We start from the raw sequence: 21667 nt of genomic DNA on the forward strand, positions 1-21667 counted from the left end.
TGCCTGCTTCAACTATTGGTGATGCAAGCAGTAAGGGGAAAGAGGGAGGGAGAAGTCAGAAGCTTATTTATTCAGGGAAAAGCTATGTCATTAGCTCCAGCTATTAGGGAAACTAATCAGTTATGAAAGCCTCCAATCATAATAGGGAGTACTATAATGAAAATTATTACAAATGCATGAGTTGTTATAATTACATTATAAATTAGGTCATCTCTAAGTCGAGTTCCAGGTTGGCCCAACCCAGCACAGATTAACAACCTTGGGGCTGTGCCTACTGTTGCCAGCCAAAATCTTGGCCTTCTTTGCCCACTGACGCTGAACAAACAATATGGAGACTGCGTTTGGAGGAAATAGAAAGGTCGCTTTTATTCTTAGATGGCAGAGAGGAGAAAAGGAGTAGGCTTATGCCTCGAGAGCTGTTCCCTGCCCCCCATGAGGAATCTAGGGGCTTATAGAAGGCAAGAGCTCACAGTCAGGAATCAGTGATGAGGAACAAAGGGAATAGGATCTTGATTTCTTCCTTTTGCATTGTTTCAAAGACAGTAGGAGACTGACGTCAATAACCCAATAACTGAGTCTGGCATTCAGTGACCTGTGGCTTTCTTTCTGACACGTAACTACAAGGGGGAGAGTGTTCTGAGGGTAAACACCAGATAGGGGATATATTTAGCGCAGAGTCAAAGGAAAATAGGTGACAAGTGTAGCTTCTGCAGAGTTTAGGGACAGAAAAGCAAAGTTAGTCACAGACGTTCAGCGTGAGGAGCAGTTACAGGAAAAAGATACATTCGGAATGTCCATGCCTGCTCACTCTTCTCTTTATCTTCTTTGTTGTCAGAAAAGAAAGGAGAAAAACTCATTCCTGCTTTTTCCCTTTCACTGCAACACTGCCTTCCCGGCTCACGCACCAAATGGCAATTATATAGTGCCGATATCTAACAGTTAGTTGAAAACAATAGGCAGTTAGTGAACATAGGCTGAATGGCTGAGCAAGCTTTAGACTGTAAACCTAAAGACAGGGATTTAATCCACTTTTTTTTTTTTTTTTTTTTTACTAAGTCCTGTATGAATATTTCACGTTAAATTGCAAATTCAAAGAAGCCGGTTCAATTGGCTGGGACTTATACTGCTTTTTTTTTTTTTTTTTTTTTTCTGTTTTCCTTTTGCAATAGAAGTAGGTTGAAGTTAGTTGACCAGGGTATTTAGCTCTTAACTAAAATTTCATGGGGTTATAGCCCATCAATCTAGAGAGGGTTTAGCTTGAAGTGGCTGGTTTGCATTCAATTGATAAGATATAATGTTGCGGACCTTATGAACAGGAATTAAGTAAATTATACTTGCTTAGGTTTTTGAAGTATAAGGAACATCCATGTAGTACAGGAATTTTCCTGTAGTTCATACAATAAAGAGTCTGCTTGCAATGCAGGAAACCTGGGTTCCATCCGTGGGTCCGGAAGATCGTCTGGGGAAGGGAATGGCAATCCACTCCAGGATTCTTGCCTGGAGAATCCCATGGACAGAGGAGCCTGGTGGGCTACAGTCTACAGGGTCGCAAAGAGTTGGACATGACTGAGCGACTAAGCCCACAGCACACAGGGCATTGAAGGCTCTTGGTCTAATTAACCTAGATTCCTATTCGAGCACTGAGAGAATTGGTGTTATGGGTAGAAATATTGTGGCTATTGCAGTTATTGTGGATAGGAGTGTCAGCTCTATGCATTAGGTGGCCAAAGTATTGGAATTTCAGCTTTAGCATCAGTCCTTCCAATGAACATACAGGGCTGATCTCCTTTAGGATGGAATGGTTGGATCTCCTTGCAGTTCAAGGGGCTCTCAAGAGTCTTCTCCAACACCACAGTTCAAAAGCATCCATTCTTCGGCTCTCAGCTTTCTTTATAGTCCAACTCGCACATCCATACATGACTCTGGAAAAACCATAGCGTTGTCTAGACAGACCAATGTTGGCAAAGTTATGTCATTGCTTTTTAATATTCTGTCTAGGTGTGTCATAGTTTATTTTTTTTCTCCAAGCAGTAAGCATCCTTTAATTTCATGGCTGCAGTCACCATATGCAGTGATTTTGGAGCCTCTCAAAATTGTCTGTCGCTGTTTCCAATGTTTCCCCATCTATTTGCCATGAAGTGATGGGACCAGATGCTATGATCTTGGTTTTCTGAGTGTTGAGATTTAAGCCAACTTTTTCACTCTCTTCTTTCACTTTCATCAAGAGGCTCTTCAGTTCTTCTTCACTTTCTGGCATAAGGGTGATTTCATCTCCATATCTGAGGTTGTTGTTATTGCTCCTGGCAATCTCGATTCCAGCTTGTGTTTCCGCCAGCCCAGGGTTTCTCACGATGTACTCTGCATATAAGTTAAATAAGCAGGGTGATAATATACAACCTAGACATACTCCATTTCATGTTTGGAATCTGTTGTTCTATGTCCAGGTCTAACTGTTTCTTCCTGACCTGCATACAGGTTTCTCAGGAGGCAGGTCAAGTAGTCTGGTATTCCCATCTCTTTCAGAATTTTCCATAGTTTATTGTGATCCACACAGTCAAAGGCTTTGGCATAGTCAATAAAAGAGAAATAGATGTTTTTCTGGAACTCTCTTGCTTTTTTGATGATCCAGTGGATATTGACAATTTGATCTATGGTCCTCTTTCTTTTCTAAAACCAGCTTGAACATCTGGAAGTTCACAGTTTATGTATTGCTGAAGCCTGGCGGAGCCCCTCACCCCCTAAATAAATTCTGTCACTGTTTCCATTGTTTTCCCATCTATTTGCCATGAAGTGATGGGACTAGATGCCACGACCTTAATTTTCTGATTGTTGAGTTTTAAGTACACTTTTTCCCAAAGAGGGTGTTTGCTTTCACCAGTGCATTCACTTGGCAGAACTCTATTAGCCTTTGCCTTGCTTCATTCCGTACTCCAAGGCCCAACTTGCCTGTTACTCCGGGTGTTTCTTGACTTCTTTCTTTTGCATTCCAGTCTTGTAGGTCTTCATAGAGCTGTTCAACTTCAGCTTCTTCACCAGTACTGGTCAGGGCATAGCCCTGAATTACTATGATATTGAATGGTTTGCCCTGGAAATGAACAGAAATCCTTCTGTCGTTATTGAGACTGCATCCAAGTACTGCATTTCAGACTCTCTTGTTGACTATGATGGCTACCCCATTTCTTCTGAGGTATTCTTGCCCACAGTAGTAGATATAATGGCTTCAATAATATGTCAACTGTGAACATCGAGATGTTCAAGCTGGTTTTAGAAAAGGCAGAAGAACCAGAGATCAGATTTCCAACATCCCCTGGATCATTGAAAAAGCAAGAGAGTTCCAGAAGAAGATCTATTTCTGCTGTATTGACTATGCCAAAGCCTTTGACTGTGGATCACAATAAATTGAGGAAATTTCTGAAAGAGTTGGGAATGCCAGACCACCTGATTTGCCTCTTGAGAAACCTGTATGCAGGTCAGGAAGCAACTGTTAAAACTGGACATAGAACAACAGACTGGTTCCAAATTCGAAAGGAGCATGTCAAGGCTGTATATTGTCAGCCTGCTTATTAAACTTGTATGCAGAGCACATCATGAGAAATGCTGGGCTGGAGGAAGCACAAGCTGGAATTGATATTGCTGGGAACAATATCAATAACCTCAGAGATGTGGATGACACCACCCTTACGGCAGAAAGTGAAGAAGAACTAAAGAGCCTCTTGATGAAAGTGAACGAAGAAAGTGAAAAAGTTGGTTTAAAACTCAACTTTCAAGATACTAAGATCATAGCATCTGGTCCTATCAGTTCATGGCAAATAGTTGGGGAAACAATGGAAGCAGGGCTCCAAAATCACTGCAGATGGTGATTGCAGCCATGCAATTAAAAGACGCTTGCTTCTTGGAAGGAAAGTTATGTGCAACAAAGACAGCATATTAAACAGCAGAGATAGCACTTTGCCGAAAACGTCCATCTAGTCATGGGTATGGTTTTCTCAGTAGTCATGTATGGATGTGAGAGTTGGACTACAATGAAAGTTGAGCACCAAAAAACCGATGCTTTTGAACTGTAGTGTTGGAGAAGACTCTAGAGAGTCCCTTGGACTGCAAGGAGATCGAACCAGTCCCTTTAAAGAAGATCAGTCCTGGATGTTCATTGGAAGGACTGATGCTGAAGCTGAAACTCCAATACTTTGGCCATCTGATGCGAAGGGCTGACCCATTGGTAAAGACCCTGATGCTGGGAGGGATTGGGGGCAGGAGGTGAAGGGGACGGCAAAGGATGAGATGGTTGGATGGCATCACCAACTCAATGGACATGAGTCTGGGTAAACTACGGGAGTTGGTGATGGACGAGGAGGCCTGGCCTGCTGAGGTTCGTGGGGTCACAGAAAGTTGGAGACGACTGATCAGCTGACCTGAGCTGAGGATAAAACTTGCTGTAAGTGTCATGCATTGAAGTTAAGTAAGAATCATGCTGCTGTTTTAATAAAACCTGTGTCAGCGTAGGGTTTGGAGAGGGGGATGGACCCCACTCTAGTGCTCCTGCCTGGAAAATCCCATGAATGAAGGAGCCAGGTAGGGTGTGGGCCATGGGGTCACAAATAATCAGACACGATGGAGTGACTTCACTTTCAGTTTTCTCTTTCATGCATTGGAGAAGGAAATGGCAACTCACTCCATTGTTGCTGCCCGAAGAATCCCAGGGACGGAGGAGCCTGGTGGGCTGCCGTCTATGGGGTTGCACAGAGTCGGACACGACTGAAGCGACTTAGCAGCAGCAGTGGCAGCAGCACAGGGTTATACAAAACAGATCCACACCCCCTGGCCCCGCTTTCTCACATCCACGCCCCGTGCCCTGCATCCCCACATCCACGCAGCGCAAGCCAGCAGTCTGCCTCCTCTTTCCAGTCAGTCTTTGGGCTTCGCTGAGGAGTTTTGGCCCTGGGGAAAGAAATGGCAACCCGCTCCAGGATTCTTGCCTGGAACATCCCATGGACTGAGGGCCTGGTGGGCTACAGTTCATGGGGTCGCACAGAGTCAGACACAGCTGAGCGACTGAGGTGTTATTCAAAAATGCCTCTAGTGCCGCCGTGTTTGCATCTGCTGTCCACACCACCATCCAATGAGCAGGAAGGACATAGTCCCTGCTCCTTCTCAGCCAGTAAGTAATTGGAAGAGATTCTTAGTGGTAACAAGAATTCGTATTGTAACAAGGAAAAGGAGTGTTTGAAGAATCAGTTAATGTTGGAGTCTGAGTGAACGGATCGTATTGCGAAGTCTATAATTGATCATATGACAAATAGGGCAACCAGCACACATTATTGAGAAATAATCTATTTTAGAACTGAATGACAACTTAAGGGTTTGTCATGACTCACTCACACTCCCTGAAAACTTAGGGCTTCTCCCCCGTGTGTGTCCTCTGGTGTGTGATGAGATAGGACTTCCGATGAAATCTTCGCCCACAGTCTCCGCAAACATAGGGCTTCTCACCTGTGTGTGTCCTCTGGTGTCTGATGAAATTTGACCCGTGATGGAAACTTCGGCCACACTCCCCGCAAACATAGGGCTTCTCCCCCGTGTGTGTCCTCTGGTGTGTGATGAGATGGGACTTCTGATGGAAGCTTCGCCCACACTCCCCGCAAACATAGGGCTTCTCCCCTGTGTGTGTCCTCTGGTGTGTGATGAGGACGGACTTCTGACTGAAGCTTCGCCCACACTCCCCGCAAACATAGGGCTTCTCCCCTGTGTGTGTCCTCTGGTGTCTGATGAGATGGGACTTCTGATGGAAGCTTCGCCCACACTCCCCGCAAACATAGGGCTTCTCCCCTGTGTGTGACCTCTCGTGTGTGCTGAGACTTGACCTGTCCTTGGAGCCTTGCCCACACTCTCCGCATGTGACCCTCATAATCCCTGAGACCCCTGCCCCCGTGAGCAATGTGCCTGTGTCCTCTGGATTCAGTTTCTGGCTTGTGCTGGGCTCGTCTTTCATTCTCTCATGCACCCCAGAACCCCACATTTGTCCTCCGGGTGAGTAGGAAGAGACACTTGAAATCCTCTTCAGCCTTAGGCTTTTCAGCAAAGCTTGGGGCCTGTCCTTAGCCTCCTGACCCTCAGGTTTGTCGCTCGGGCTGTGTGGATCTGAATATCGCTGATTTTGACTGCCTGGGTAGGGATCCTCTGGTTGGAGGAGGTCTCTTTCAGATGGTCTCAGGAGGGTCTGAGAGGGGTGACTGCGTTGGATGTGTTGGCTGAGGAATTTCTGGCTGGAGAAGGCCAGAGAGCAGGAGGCACATGGGTGGATCTTGGACTTCGTTTCTGCTGAAAGAGGAAGCTTTTGTCAGGTAGCTAGTTTGCCGTGGTCAGGCCCTCCCCACTCATCTTCTAAGTGTTGACAGTGCACGATCTGTCTCCCATCAAGTGTCTTTACAGTCCACTTTTCCATTCCACTGTTGTTCTCTACATCTACAGAAATCCAGGAAGCGGGTGTCTGGGGCCTTTTCTACATATCACCCAGATAGGGACCTTCCACCTATATCAGAGGCAGCGTCTCTCCTGATAGAGGTGGATCTGCAGGGATTTCCCTGCGGGTAAGTGTCTGAAAAGTCATGTCACAGTGGCCACAGGTATTTACCCTACTGAGGGATAAGACTTGATGACTTAAGTGGAATCTCCTGAGAGTCTCACTGTGAGGGGAAAGGGTTTATTAAGTTAGGGGCGCCTGGCCTGGAGCCCTCTGCATATGGGAGGCAGCACAGGGGGTGGTTAGAACAGGTGTGGGTAAATCTGACTTTGTGGTTCCTTGTTCAAAGAGCAGCCTTTGTGCCCATCTCTGGAGGAAGTGGGTTTGAGCCTGGATGAGACCGAGCGGCCCAGGTCCCACTGACTACAGGTCTGGCTCCTGCTGCCCAAACTGATTCACAAATTGCTCCTCTCTCAGTTTCCCATAAATCAAAAAACAAAGGCATATCCTTTCTCAAGCCTCACCAGTACTCATACCTCATTTATTTCATTCAGGCTTCGTCCACTTAACATTCACTAGGAAGCCCTGTTTAAAAATACATATCCAGTCAGACTCTTCACACCCTCACTCCCAAGCATCTTCATACAGCCCACTCTCCCCTCATGTCTGGCAATGAACTGATCTCTGAGGGGACTCCCCGCTGCTGTCTCTTCCCAAAAGTGAACCAAAGCATCGTCTTAGCACAGAGAACATGCTGCTTGCAGCTGAAAGCTTGTGGTTGTTCTGTGTCACCCAGAAGGTCCCCTGGGGCCTGCACGTGGACACAGGCCCTGAGGCTTCCATGTCCCGCCAGCCTCCTTCCTCTCCCTCTGTGCTTCCTCCCGCGACCCATGGCATGGCCTCTCTTCCCGGCCCTGGGGCTGTGGCACTGGCTGCTCCCCTGCCTGGAATCCTTCCCCGCAGGTCTTATCTCTGCAGAGACCCTGCCGCTCCGTCCTGCACCGCACACCATCCTCTGCTCAAGCTGACCCGAGGCACGTTCCCTGCGCTGGTTTTCCTCATCACCAGCCCCTGTCTGGTATGAAGCCCCTGCTGCCCCAGGGCAGTGGTTCTGTCTGTTTCGGGGCGTGGAGCCCCGTCTGGCACAGAGCGTGAGCTCACATGACAACAGACTGGAACAGTAACTGAATGCGCATCACTGTACTCGTGTCGCTTAGAAATGGGAGGAAATGAAGCAGGAACAAATAAAGGGCAGAGAGCTGGTAGGTGCTCGAAATGTTGCTTTTTGCTTCTAAACCTTTCAGCAGATGGTGATGTTACACATTTTTTTTGAATGAAATACTAAAAATTAGAACTAACATTTTCAATATAAAATTTCTCCTAATAGTCATACGAAAAGCATTAAATTCTGAGGCATTTTAATTGCAACTCAACTGACTTAGGACTGGATTGTCCTCTGCTTCGAAATCGGACCACGGCTGCTCCCAGGATGGGGTGGGGTGCTGGAAGAGGGAAGACACTCACCTCTCCCGGCCGCGAGCTCACTCTTCCCCCTGCTGTTCCGCTTGATGCCAAGGTCCTGACCATACTCATCCCCGTACCAGACCAGCAGCTCACAGCCCGGCCTGACCACCTGGCAGGTTCGGTAGAAGATCTGCCCGTGAAACTGTAAGGCCACCAGGTTCTGCTCCTCGTCGTCCCGGGCACAGTTCACATACCTGGGGTCGAGGCCGGGAAAGGGAAAGAAACCTCAGGGGATGAGTGCCCTCCACTCTCCGCCCATGCCCAGCTCCTTGCCTTCCGCCTCTGAGGCCGCCCCTCATGTGGACCTTCTGTTGACACCTTGGACCAGGCCATGTGAATTCTCATGCTTTTCTCTCCTTACCTAAGTAGCCATTTTTCAGAGCCCAGTTCCTGACTCGTCTCCACCTGGACTGTCCGTGATGCTGGTGACCTCCAGCTCCTCTAAACTCTGAATTAAGTTCTCTTTCATCCACAGGACTTGGTGCTCCTTGGCTAGCACGCAGCCCTCAGCACTCACCCCAGCCTGCCTTCTCTCCCGAGGCTTTCTCCCATCTTCCCACGTGTATCCAGGATCCTATTCGCTTGCCCACCCCCTCCCACGGAAACTTGGAGAGAACGCTGATATAGCTTGAGACACGGAACAGTAATAGTTTGTTCACTGTCTGCCTGCCCTGATGAAAGGAGAGGCCCTCAGAGAATGGCCCTGCTCAGGGCCAAGCTGCCCCCCATTCCTTCTGAGGCCTCAGGGCCCACTTCTCACTGGAACCAAGCCTGAGGAGGTTTTTGCCCACAGAGAGTCAAGGTCTCCTGTGTTAGGTCATCCTGGCGTGGGCAGTTACTCAAAGATAGAAAAAGTAAGGTTACTGCTCCTAAAATCAATTGGCTAATGTCTGTTTGCAGTATGTTCTCCAAAAGGACATGGGTTGTGTGATCTGCTTCAGTACCGATGTTCACTGTCTAAACTGAAACATAAAAGGTGTGGTAAGTGTCTATTAAGTGAGGTAAAGTGTCCCTGGTGAATCTAGACTCCTCGAGTTGTTTTCAAGTCCACCAGTTTCGTTCAGCATATAGACTTGTATCTTGACGGCACATGCCATATTTTTACTTCCTTCTTTCCAGTGTCTTTTGAAATGAAAGAGCATGATATGGAGGGAAAAAATGAAAGAAGATGTGAGAGTTGTTGAGGTGCCGGGTTGAGAAGGAAAGGGGTGTGGGATGGAGGGAGTATCAATGTCTACACACTGCAGACTCACTGCACTCACCTCATCCAGTTGGCACAAGATGTGTCCTTTCCATCCACATACTCGTAGCAGTTTGTCCCTTTGGTGATCTGAGTGTCAGAGAAAGAGTTACAAGCTTTCCTCTTTATTATTATTATTTTTTTTGGTAGGAAGCAATAGAAGAGCTATTTCCCTATGTAGTCATTGGTGCTTTTCAGCCTGCATGGATTCAACTGCCAGTTGGACCACAGGGTAAGCTCCTTACTCATCATTCCAAGTCTGAGTCTCCTGGTTCATTGAAGGCAAGGGCTCCACAAGGGAGGAGTCACTTCTGTGTGTCTGTACACTGTGTTCCCACCTCTGCTCTGACCTTAGATAGAGGTCCAGAGTGTCTGTACACTGTGTTCCCACTATTCTTCTGACCTTTAGATAGAGGTCCTGTGAGTGTGTACCAAGGTGTTCCCACCTCTCCTCTGACCTTTAGATAGAAGTCCTGTGAGTGTGTACCAAGGTGTTCCCACCTCTCCTCTGATCTTTAGATAGAAGTCCTGTGAGTGTGTACCAAGGTGTTCCCACCTCTCCTCTGATCTTTAGATAGAGGTCCTGAGGGTCTCTACACTGTGGTCCCACCTCTCCTCTGGCCTTTAGATAGAGGTCCAGAGTGTCTGTACACTGTGTTCCCACTATTCTTCTGACCTTTAGATAGAAGTCCTGTGAGTGTGTACCAAGGTGTTCCCACCTCTCCTCTGAGCTTTAGATGGAAGTCCTCTGTTCACGCCCAGGGCTCACAGTACCCAGGGCTGCCCGTGTCATTGCCGACCGTGTTATCACCATCTGCGTCCTTGCATGTAGACATGAAGTGCCCCCCACCATGTACAAGCGGTTAGAGGCCAGAGGACAGGGAAACGGGTGCTTCTCACCAGCCAGGCATATCCACTGTTGGCGGCCTCTTCATCGTCTGTGATCTGGCCCTCATAGGGGCCAAAATGCAGGCCCAGCGGCAGATCGGATGCCTCGTTCCACACTCCAAGCCCAGCGTCAGGGATGCCTGACAGTCTGATGCTTAACCCAGTGGGCAGCGTGAGGACTGAGTGGTTGGCATGCCCCTTTTCCACTGCACAGTCCTTTACAAAGGTTGGGGGCCCATGGGCAGCACAGCTTTCGATGAAGAAGTTCTGACACTCCTCACAATCTGGAGGTGAGAACAGGGATGAGAGGAAGTATAGTGATGTTGCTGGCGTCCCGCCCTTCAGAAAGACCTGGGGCATTAATGGCATTTGGCCTCGATCCTGCACCGCAAGTCATAGAGGAAGGGGAGGATTGGGGGACCAAATGGTGAGGTGAGGTTATTGAACTAAGGCCTTGTAGCCCCTTCGCCGTGAGTGGGCCAGCAGGGTCACTCACAGAGGTAGTCGTAATCCTGGGGCTCGCTGACCTCTTGGTACACGTGGCCCTTTCTTTCTCGTAGACTGTACCTCTTCACTCCAGTCTCCTTTCTTCTGAGTTCTAAGATGGAAAACAGAAGCTAAGCAAGGCTGGTGGGGTCTGGGGAGTTAGTCCCTGTTTTATCAGAAAGTGTGAGATCTCCTACCTGTCCATCTATACACTTTATTAAAACGTTCTTACATGTAGTTTTCAAACTTTTACTTTTGTAATTTTATGTTTTTATGATAAAATATTAATTTCTTGGCCAGACTGCATGGCTTGTGGGATCTTAATTCCCTGACCAGGAATGGAGCCCACACCTCCTGCAGTGGAAGCGTGGAGTCTTAACCACTTAACGGCCAGGAAGTCCCTTCTCTATACTTTGCTTCTTCTCCCTTTAACTACAGGTTCAGGAGACTGAGGCTCCACTGACCACAGATGCCCAGTTCAGTGATAGCATCTTGCACTTCCTGTTAGTAGGTTTAACTTCCAAACCATCTTACTTAGGAAATAGTTCAATGACACATCTACTCAGAAGATATATATTAAGGACACATGACACGTAAGGCATTGAACAGAGGTCTGGGCATAAACACTAACAAAGGTTTTTCCCATTATCACAGCTGGATTTACTGAACTACTTGTAGGTGTCATTTATGCATTAAACTTGCATTTAATGTAAGGCTTTCAAGCACTGTATGAGTCATGTATCCTTATGTTCACTTTACAGATAGCAATCCGGACCTCAGAAAATGTATAAGATTTTCCCAAGGCCCCAGTGCTAACTTCATGTCTCAGATCAGTCCAGCTTAAACCCCGCCTACCCAAAGCCCATGCCACACACCAAGGCCATACTTATTAGTTTTTCTACAGGGATTAGAGGAACTAATTAGAGTAACTCCCCAAATTTCTCTTACCGACGTTTTGTTTGGGGTGCTGTCCAGGGGTCCTTGCTTTTCTGGGATGGGGAACCGGTTTCTGAGCCTGCTTGGAGCCACTTGTCTTCAGCGGTTTTGCTGCTCCTGGCAATTCCTTTAAACCAGATTCATTACTTAAAGGTGCCCTGGACATTCTCTTCCATGTGAATAAAGACAACATTCATTTCTTTAGTTCTTTAGGACTTTATGAAATGTTTTCACGTGCATGACTTTAGTTAGTACTTTGACAATTCTTGGAAATACTTGATTTAGTGGGTGGGCATGTGGTCTGAACACTGGAGTGTAAAAAAGGACCTAGGTGGATAGTGAATCAAAACTAGAATTCATATCTTAAGGTTCTTCCCCTTCAACTTTCTGCAAAAAAGTGAGAGCAAGGCAGGGAGAATAGCTGGAGGTCAGGGAAAGAAGAGGGTAAGGGCTCGTAAAGAGATCCGGGGTGTTTCTATTAATTAGTGGCCCTTTGACGGATGTGGAAGTATGGAAAATTACAGAGGGGACAAAACACATGTGGAAAACAAGGTGGCAAAGCAGTGAGATTAAGAGGAGAAAAGACGATCGGCAGAAACACATTTAGACAAGAAAGAAAATGAGATGAAAGCTGCAGGTTGCCATGTCCTAGCGACAATGTTTGGAATTAAAGTAGCTGGTCTCATCAGTTCTCCTTGAAGAAGGCTGCGTGACCAGCTGGTTCTGCTCAGTTTCCTGATCAATGAATTGGTATACAGGCTAATTCTTAATATTATGGTGGACATGAAATTTAATAACCTTCAACAAATTGTTGTGTGAGTTATTTATTACATTAAGAACATGAGCGTACATCCCTGGTTTCAATTTATTCCCTAAACTGCATCTATATTTGAAATCTAGCTCACAGATACAATCTTCAGCATTCTTTGACCTTTCTACTCCTAGATGAATGCTTAAATGTGGAGTTACTCATTCACAAAACCTTCAGGGGGCCCTCAGGGGCTTTGAGCTGGGCCTGGCCTTCTGAGAATGAATGGGTGTGGGCTAGGCTCTCAAAGCTCACAACACAGGGCACGCTAAACACATGATTCCAAACAGGAGAGTTGCCTATTAGAGCTCAGGAAGGAGTTGTTACTCCCTCCTACAAGAATGAGCATTTGAAATGATGCCCAGATGATGAGTTTCTACTCAAAAGCAGGTAATCTATGTGAAGTCCTTCTGTTATTTTCTTATTTGTTGCTTTTCAGTCATAACCTGAGGCTTCTCAGGGTTGCGAGTTGCTTCCTTTTATTGGGGTGGGAGTCGCTGATGTAGGGATCCTGTCTCCTTCTTCATCTTGGACTGTCCACTCTAGAAACTGCCCAGCATGTCCTTAGCTTCTTCATCTTGGACTGTCCACTCTACAAACTGCCCAGCATGTCTTTAAGCTTCTTCATCTTGGACTGTCTACTCTGCAAACTGCCCAACCTGTCCTTAAGCTTCCGTTAGTCAGATATCTTAGCATATCCCTCCCTAGCAAAGCGCAAAGGAACTGAGGTTGAAAACCTCTCTCAGATGAATGATATAAAGATGTATGAATAAGCTTCATAGAACCATGGAAGCTTTAATCATTTTGTAAGGAGTTTAGAAAAAGTGCTTTGGTTTAGATTGCACTACCAGTGATACTGTGATCTCGGGCATATAATCAGTAATTTTTTTTTTTTTTACCTCAGTTTTGTGATCTCTAATGGTGATAGCTATATACCCATTTATAGATACTGTAGGATTGTTTTAAGGTTTAAGTAAGTTTATTCACATAAAATGCTTAAAGTCTGAAATATTGTCAAAATAATGTAACAATTGACCAGGATACTATGGTTGTTGCTCTTACTAACTGTAAAGATGGTGATGATATCAGACATTGTGCTAAAGATTCAAGACAGGAAGGCAGCAGTCTCCAGGATCTCTGTGTTTTCTCCTATTTTCACCTGTGACTGGATCCATGAGGAGGATATTTGGCAACAGTATTTGGGAAATACTCACCTTCTGGTGTTTACTGTGCTCCACTCTGAAGTCCATCGAACAAGGTTTACCTAAAAAATGATGAGAATCAGTGTTTTGGTTGGGAAATGTTTTCAACTTCTGGGTATTCTAATTAAGGACACGTAATTCTAAGCCAGAGAGTGACAAAGACAATGATTACCAACGGAGGAATGAAAGATGATTTCTGCATCATCAACTTCTGTGCTTCCACTGGGAGCATTACATAATTTTCTTAAAATTAAAAAAGAAATATGAAACTTCATCTGTGCCTCATCTGATGTTCAAAAAGTATCTAATAAATTAACTAGCCTTTCATGACAAAAGCACTCACCAGTGTAGAAAGACGAGGAAGTTACTGCAATATAATAAATGTCATATATTGAAAGCCTACCTCTAACATCTTAGTCATCAGTGAAAAACTGAAAACTTCTACGATCAAGAAAAGAACCCAAGGATGCCCGTTATCAACATTTCTGTTCACTATAATATTAGAAATCCTAGCCAGAGCTTTAGGTTAGAAATGGAAACAAAAGGCTTCCATTTGGAAAGAAAGAAGTAAAATTATGTCTGTTCACAGGGGCATGGTTATATGTGCAGAAAAATCTTTAAATCCACACACACAAAAATCCTGCACAGAAAGTTGCACGGTACAAAATCAACATTCAAATATCTTTCCATGCATGAAGAATGACCATTCCACAAAGGAAAATAAGAAAACAATACTATTTATTTTTTGTTTTTTTAAAGCTATATTCAAGAGCTAAATTAAAAGAATATATTTATTTTTATTTATTTGTATGTGCCAGGTGTTTGTTGTGGCATGCGGGATCTAGTTCCCTGACTAGGGACTGAACACAAGTTCTCCGCACTGGGAGTGTGGAGTCTTAGCCACTGGACAAAGAATCTTATTTATGATAGCATTGAAAAGAATGAAGTAATTAGGAATAAATTTAAGGAGATGAAAGACTCTTATGTTGAAAACTACAAAATATTGCTGAAAGGAATCAGACATAAATAATAGATACGTGTCTCATGTTTATGGATTTGGAGGCTCAATATTATTAAGCTGTTCATACTACCCAAAGCAATTTAAAGATTCAAAGCAATTCCTATTAAAATCCCACTGGAATTTTTTTCAGATATAGAAAATCCATCCAAGAGTTAACACGGAATCTCAGAGCACCCCAAATAGGCAAAGCAATCTTAGAAAGAACAGCAAAGCTGGAGGCCTCTGATTTCAGAACATAATACAAAGGTACAGGAGCCACAAGAGTGTGGATTTGGCAAAACATGTGTGCTTAGTCTCTCAGTCTTCTTGACTTTTTGTGACCTTTTGGACTGTAGCCCACCAGGCTCCTCTGTCCAGGGGATTTCTCAGGCAAGAATACTGGACAGGTTTGCCATTTCCTTCTCCAGGGGATCTTCTTAACCCATGGAGTGAACCCACATCTCCTGTGTCGCCTGCACTGAAGGCAGATTCTTCACCTGCTGAGCAACTGAGGAAGCTGGCTGGCATAAAGACAGATATGTCAATCAATGGAACAGAATAGACAGCCAGAAATAAACTCTTGTATACATGGTCTAATGATCTTCATCTAGGGTGTCAAGATAATGGGGAAAGTTTACTCCCTGTAATGAATGGTGCTGAGGAAACAAAATAACCATATGCAAAATAATGAACATCTTACATTTTGAAGAAAAATCAACTCAGAATGGATTAAAGACATAGACGCAAGACTTGATAAGACTCTTAGAAAAAAACAAGGGTGAAGCTTCACGACATTGAATCAGCAATGATTTCTTAGATATGGTACCAGGTGCACAAGTATTATGAACAAAGTAAAAATAGACAAGTGAGATTAATCTTAAAACCTCTGTGCAGCAAAGGACACAGTGAACAGAGTGAAAAGGCCGCCTATAGGATAGTAGAAAATATTTGTAAAATATGCATCTGATAAGGGGTTACTAAGCATACACCAGTATGAAGACTACCTATAAGCCAGGAAGAGAACCTGATTGACCATGATGGCACCTTGATATCAAATTTCCATGTTCCAGCATTGTAAGAAAACAAATTTCTCTGGTGTAAGGAATGTAGTCTGATTTTTCATGGCAGTGTGGGCTGACTAACAGTGAGAGAAGGGATTGAATAGGCATTTCTCCAGAGAAAATACACAAATGGCCCATAAACATATGAGAAGATGCTCAATATTACTAATCAATAGGGAAATACAAATTGAAACCTTCTGTGATGGGCAATATGTATAAGACTACAATAGTCAGTTTGGTAAGGATATGGAGAAATTGGAACCCTTATACACTATTGTTGGCAATGTAAAATGTTGCAAACTTTATAGAAAACAATATGGAGTTTCCACAGAAAATGAGAACTGCCGTATGATCTAGCAATCCAAATCAAGAGTGTGTTTCCATAAAAAATTGAAAGCAAGTTATTGACTAAATAGTGGGCACATGTATAGTTATTGCCGCATTCTTCCCAATGGGCGAGATTGTAAGCAATCTAAACGTTCATTGGTGGATAAAAGAGAAAGATTATATATGAGACATAAGTTATAGCTATTATATCCACATGCACACAACGGAATGTTTTGAAGCCTTAAAAAGGAATTCTGTCATATGCTACATCATGGATGGGCCTTGATGATATTATACTAAGTGAAATGAACCAATCAAGAAAGACAAATATTGCCTGATTCCACTTCTGTGGGGTATCTAAATTAATCAAATCCATGGAAATAGAAAATATAATCGTGGTTGCTAAGGGCTCTGAGGAGGAAGGATTGGAGAATTGTTCCTCAGTGGGTTAGGGCTTCAGTCCCGCAAGATATAACATTTCTACAGATTTGTTGTACAGCAATGTGTGTATATATCCCCGGTGGCTCAGCAGTAAAAAATCCACCTGCAATGCAGGAGATGCAACAGATGCAGGCTCAATCCCTGCGTTGGGAAGATCACCTGGAGCAGGAGATGGCAACCCACTGCAGGATTCTTGCCTAGAGAATCCCATGGGCAGAGGAGCCTTGTGGGCTACAGTCTATGGGTACGCAGAGTCAGCCATGACTGAGCGATTAGCAATGCGGCCACTAACACTAACGTGTACATAGTTAGCAGCGGTGTGCCATACACTCAGAAACTGTCAAAAAGGTAAATAAAGACGAGCAGGCGTATGGTGAACCGAGGCGTACGTATTCACTATGAAGAGTCTCTCCTTATGTCAAAACCTTTGCAGACAACCAAATGTTTGGCTTTCATTTCCCTTTCACTAGTTTTAATAACCTCAGAGAACAGAGGGACGTCCCTGGAACACAGTGGATGAGAATCTGCCTGCCAGTGCAGAGGACACAGGTTCGATGGCTGGTCCAGGGAGATGCCACTTTCTGCGGGGCAGCTAAGCCTGTGTGTCAGAAACTACAGAGCCTGCACGTGCTCTGCAATAAGAAGACACTCACCGCAACCAGAGAAAGCCCATGCACAGCAACAAAGACCCAGTGCAGCCAAAACTAAATGAGTAATTTTTAAAAATCTTGGAGAACAGAAATCCATATATGGAGAATCATAGAGCTATCTAAATTGTTTTCTCCAGTCAGGCAGATTAACTCTTCTAAACTGTTTGAGCAGCAGAAGAGGAAGTGAGCTGCTCACTTCTATTTTATAATAAGTGTACCTCATTTTATTTACCTGACTCCATCTCTGGTCAGTAAAACATGGGAAAGATCATGGAGAATAAATAACTTTCTCCAATCCTTTCCCAGAATCAAAATAAAGAATTAGTTTAACCTTAGGGTAACAAGATCACGGGTTTTGTTTTACATACATACATAAATAATGTATCTTGACATAATATATTAATCACTTCTTCTTCTAAGAGATTTAATCCAATAACCAATAACCAATCTGTTTGGTGAATTTATTTCTAAGGTTGTTTAACTGCCTTTCACTAAGAATGTTTAGCAAGATAATTCTCTTTAAAGAGTGATAAATTTTAACCATAAAACTTTTGAGAATTACACTGGAAAACCTATACATTCATCTTCATTCAGGCTTACGTAAATATTTGGCCACAGCCACGTTGGAATGCTGAAAATTATGTTTTCCTTGTTACTGGCTGAGATGTAGTTGAGACCTAAGCCCAGGCTGGTTTCAGGAAGACACGTCCACATCCTCCTGGCCTCTCACCTCGCTGCCTTGGTGTCCACTCTTCATCAGAATCCTCAGTGTCATCTCCCTGGGGCTTGATGACCTGCCTGCGGGGATGCATGAAAGTTGGTCGAGTGGCTCTGAAACCTGGAAAGAAGCAAAACATTTGTTCTAAGGAGGGGAAACAAAGCATAGAAGCAATGGAAAGTGTCACAAAGTCAGGGAAATTTGTAGGATGTGCTGGGGGAATCTAGAACAAGGCAAGAGGTGAGCTCTGCACTGCAGGGTCACCCTCCCTCTGGTACAGAACTGTAAACATTTCCTCCAGGTTAGTCTCCACACAAAAGGGAACTGTGAGCAGGTGAGGCCACCTAAGAGCAGGCCAAGTGAACCCTGAGGGTGAAGACCTGTTTCATGTTTCCCAGGCTCACAGGCGCCCAGCACTTCCTGTTACCTATAGCAATCAGCGCTTCGTAGTTTCTTTTTAAATTCCTATATCGGATTTTTTCCCATTCTCCCATCTCTTCCCATTCTTCCTTGGAGAAGTATACGGAGATGTCTTTGAAAGCATCTTTGGCCTAAGGGAAATAATAGATTTCATCAGTGATTTACTAATCTAAGTCAGATCTTAGAGCTGAGCCTTCTCCTTCACCTTCTGTGCGGGGAGTAGCCTGAAGCTCCTGGATGGTCTGTGTGAGACAGGGATGAAGACTTTCCTTCCCGTCTGTGTCCTGCTTAACTGAACAAACACTGAGCATTTTCCTAACTCTCCCTGGACACAGAACAGTTGAGAAGCTAGTGTCCTGTTTTGTCCCACTCCACCCCACCATCTCAGACAGGACCAGGCATTCCCATCCTGTGTGCGGTCACAGGGAAGTTCACTCAGCTGCACAGAGAAGCAGTCTGTGGTGCTTCAGGGACCAGCGCCATGTCCTTCCTATAGAGCTGGTTTCGAGCCCAGCTTTGCCGCCTCCACCTCTCACCGTGGGCTTCCGCTCTGTTCTCCCGGCATCTCCCTCAGTGCTCTCCTCTGGAGACCTGTTCGGCCCCATGGCCATTGGAGTGCTCAAGGCCAAGGTGCCTGTGGAAGAAGAAGGTGCTAAGACAGCCCAGACATCTGTCCAGAGCCAGAGCTGCCTACCTTGGGTGGAGTTTCCAGGGCAGGAAGGTGAGGGGAAAGTCAGGGTGAGGGTATTGGTGGGATGGATGGATCCTGACTAGATATGACAGATCAGCCTAATATGAACTAGATTTGGTTTCTTTGGTTCACCTACAATTCATCCCCTCTGAGGGAAGGCACTGGGAGGGATGTGTCTGTGGGTGACGGAGGGATTCTCGAGGAGACCCAGAAACCCCTAACTGCTGGACTGGGGTCAGGCTGAAATCAGGGCTCTGTTCCAGTGAAGCAGAGGGAATGTTTCTCCAAGAAGGGTTTTGAGGATCGCCTCCTGGGGACTCAGAAAAATCTGGGCATAACGTAGGTTCTACGTCTAAGGGAGAAGTCGCTCGGCTTGAGGAGATCTGGGTCCCACGGGCTGAAGTAACTGGGGGCCTCAGACAGAGGGGACTAGGGATCTTTTGTCTGATGTAGAATGCGCAGGGTGAGAACACTTGGGATCTGTGAGGCTGAGGAAATCGGGGGTTAATTATTAAGGGACTTTAGGGCTCCGATAGGCAGGACAGTTCGGGTCTTGAGGAGGAAGAGTTTTAAGAGCTCCCAGGCTGAGGTATTCAGTGTCTCCGAGGTTTAGGAAATTTGCTGTCACTGCGGTGGTATTTTTAGGGTGACTCAGGCTGAGGGGAACTGGAATTAATCTAGGTATTTGAGTGTCGAAGCACTAGGGTATTCGGTGTTTCTGTGGGTGAAGGGATTGTAATCCCTGAAGCTGACGAGACGCAAGCCCCCTTCAGATTAGGACTCAGGTTACTCAAAGCTGACAGGATTTCGGGCCTCCCACCCTGGAATTTGAAGCCATCAGGCTAAGGGTTTATGATGGCTGCGCAGGACGCGTTCCCTTCAGCCTCCCCGCTGTCCTGCCGCGCTGCCCACCCTCTCCCCAGGAGCGCTAGAGGTTCAGCGAAGTCCAGTCCTTCGGCGCTGAGGTGAAGTGAAGGGCCAGCAGCCTGCCTGTACCCTGTCAGGCACAAGCGACCAATCGGCGTTGTGACTGAGGCGGTCTGGCCAATAGGCGCCCGGAGGTTGCGGAGCGCGATGGAGGCCCCGCCCCACCGCTCGGGGATTGGCTGCTCTGTGGGCGTGTCTGTCAAGCCTCCAGAGCGCAGGCGCAGCTTGGCTGGTTTCTTTGTTTTCAGGCATGGCCTCTGAGGCCTGGATCCTCAGGCGGGCGGGTTGTCCTCAGGCTGAATGTTTCTTTCCAGTGCCCTCAACTGGAATCTCGGGTCCACCAGACTGTAACCGCACTCCCGGAGTTTATCCTAGGTCCACTGTGCCCTGCCTTATCAAATCCACTTTTGGCGAGAACTCTTATGTGGTGAGTACTGCATTATTCCAGGGAAACGGTGTAATTAACTACATTCTGATGAGATGCACGATAAACACCGTATGGTCAAAGATTTAAACACAACGCGTGGAATATGTATGTTAGAAAAAACTTGGAGGATTTTTAACCTGAAAGTAGAAGTGGCACTGATGAGCCATCTGTTTATTTAATGTGGGTATGAAAAGCCTTCAGAAATGAGGTATAAGTAAAACCTCAAAGCTTTGCATGTGTTTTCTGTAAGCCAAGGCATCGATCTGGAGGACTGTGGATCCATAGAGCTGAGTTTGCCTGACACCTACTGGTTTCGCAAGATAAAATAGAGACACTGTTTCTGGCCCTTAGGTAGCTTTGCTCTCATAAAAATAATGTGATTTCCATGTATTGGAAGCAAGGCTACTGATTGTAGCATTAGTATCAAGTAGTGGTTGGGAGTCTGGATGGAGAAATGTTACCAGAAAAGCGAGTTTACCTCTTGGTGGGTGTAGAACCAAAAGGTACAACGCAGCCAAAGCTCATGGGAAGGAAAAGTGTATTACTTGCAGAACTATGGAGAACACCATGGAGCTTTCCAGAACACTGTCTCTGTAAACCACAAAGTTTGGTAAACTTTAATCTATGAGTACAGGCATGTTCCGGCTTCTGTTGTGACTCAGATGGTCAACAATCTCTGCATAGCAGAAGACCCGGGTTCAACCCCTAAATGAGGACGATCCCAAGAGGAGGGCAGGGCAGTCCACTCCAGGATTCTTGCCTGGAGAATCCCATGGACAGAGGAGCCTGGTGGTCCATGGGGTTGCAAAGAGTCAGACATGAGTGAGTGACTAACAGTTTAACTTTACAGGCAGGTTCATTAAGGGTCTTGGGCTGTGGGAGACTCCAAGCTTCAGTTGATTGAAGTCTTGAGAGTCAGAACCAGTCACCATCAGCATCCCTTACATTCAAGCTGGTCTGGTAAACATATAGATATCTATTCTTGGTATAGATATAGACATCTATTCTTCTTCATATTCTTTCCCCTTATCAGTTCAATTCAGTCACTCAGTCGTGTCTGACTCTTTGCAGCCCCATGGACTGTAGCACGCCAGCCTCCCTGTCTATCAGTAACTCCCGGAGTTTGCCCAAACTCGTGTCAACTGAGTCGGTGATGCCATCCAACCATCTCATCCTCTGTGGTCCCCTTCTCCTCCTGCCCTCAATCTTTCTCAGCATCAGGGTCTTTTCAAATGAGTCAGCTCTTCACAGCAGGTGGCCAAAGCATTGGAGTTTCAGCTTCAACATCAGTCTTTCCAATGAACACTCAGGTCTGATCTCGTTTCAAATGGACTGGTTGGATCCTCTTGCAGCCCAAGGGCCTCTCGAGTCTTCTCCAACACCACAGTTCAAAAGCTTCCATTCTTCAGCACTCAGCTTTCCTCATAGTCCAACTCTCCCATCCATACATGACCAGGGGAAAAA

At 45.5% G+C, this 21667-nt stretch overlaps 1 protein-coding gene across 1 annotated transcript; it reads right to left on the reverse strand.

Annotated features, from left to right (window-relative positions):
• Positions 1-5389: 5389 nt before the first annotated feature.
• On the reverse strand, positions 5390-18763 carry LOC136161892 (histone-lysine N-methyltransferase PRDM9-like). Its single transcript, XM_065927022.1, has 10 exons — positions 18695-18763; positions 18166-18289; positions 17751-17858; positions 13554-13603; positions 11544-11700; positions 10606-10707; positions 10122-10393; positions 9244-9311; positions 7982-8175; positions 5390-6312 (listed from the first exon to the last, which is right to left on the reverse strand). Exons 1-10 carry the CDS (start codon positions 18761-18763, stop codon positions 5390-5392), a joined length of 2067 nt encoding a protein of 688 aa, XP_065783094.1.
• Between the last annotated feature and the right edge of the window lie 2904 nt (positions 18764-21667).

The sequence above is a fragment of the Muntiacus reevesi genome, chromosome 2, assembly GCF_963930625.1.
Source record: "Muntiacus reevesi chromosome 2, mMunRee1.1, whole genome shotgun sequence".
Taxonomy (NCBI): domain Eukaryota; kingdom Metazoa; phylum Chordata; class Mammalia; order Artiodactyla; family Cervidae; genus Muntiacus; species Muntiacus reevesi.

Bases quoted from the DNA above. Each gene is read 5' to 3' on its own strand.
- LOC136161892 (XM_065927022.1), bottom strand. From the start codon at position 18,763: ATGGGGCCGAACAGGTCTCCAGAGGAGAGCACTGAGGGAGATGCCGGG. The intron at 10,708-11,543 runs GTAAGAGAAATT...TTTCCATCTTAG, and splicing joins GCACCCCAAACAAAACGTCG to AACTCAGAAGAAAGGAGACT. The intron at 8,176-9,243 runs GTGAGTGCAGTG...CCTCGACCCCAG, and splicing joins TCTTGTGCCAACTGGATGAG to GTATGTGAACTGTGCCCGGG.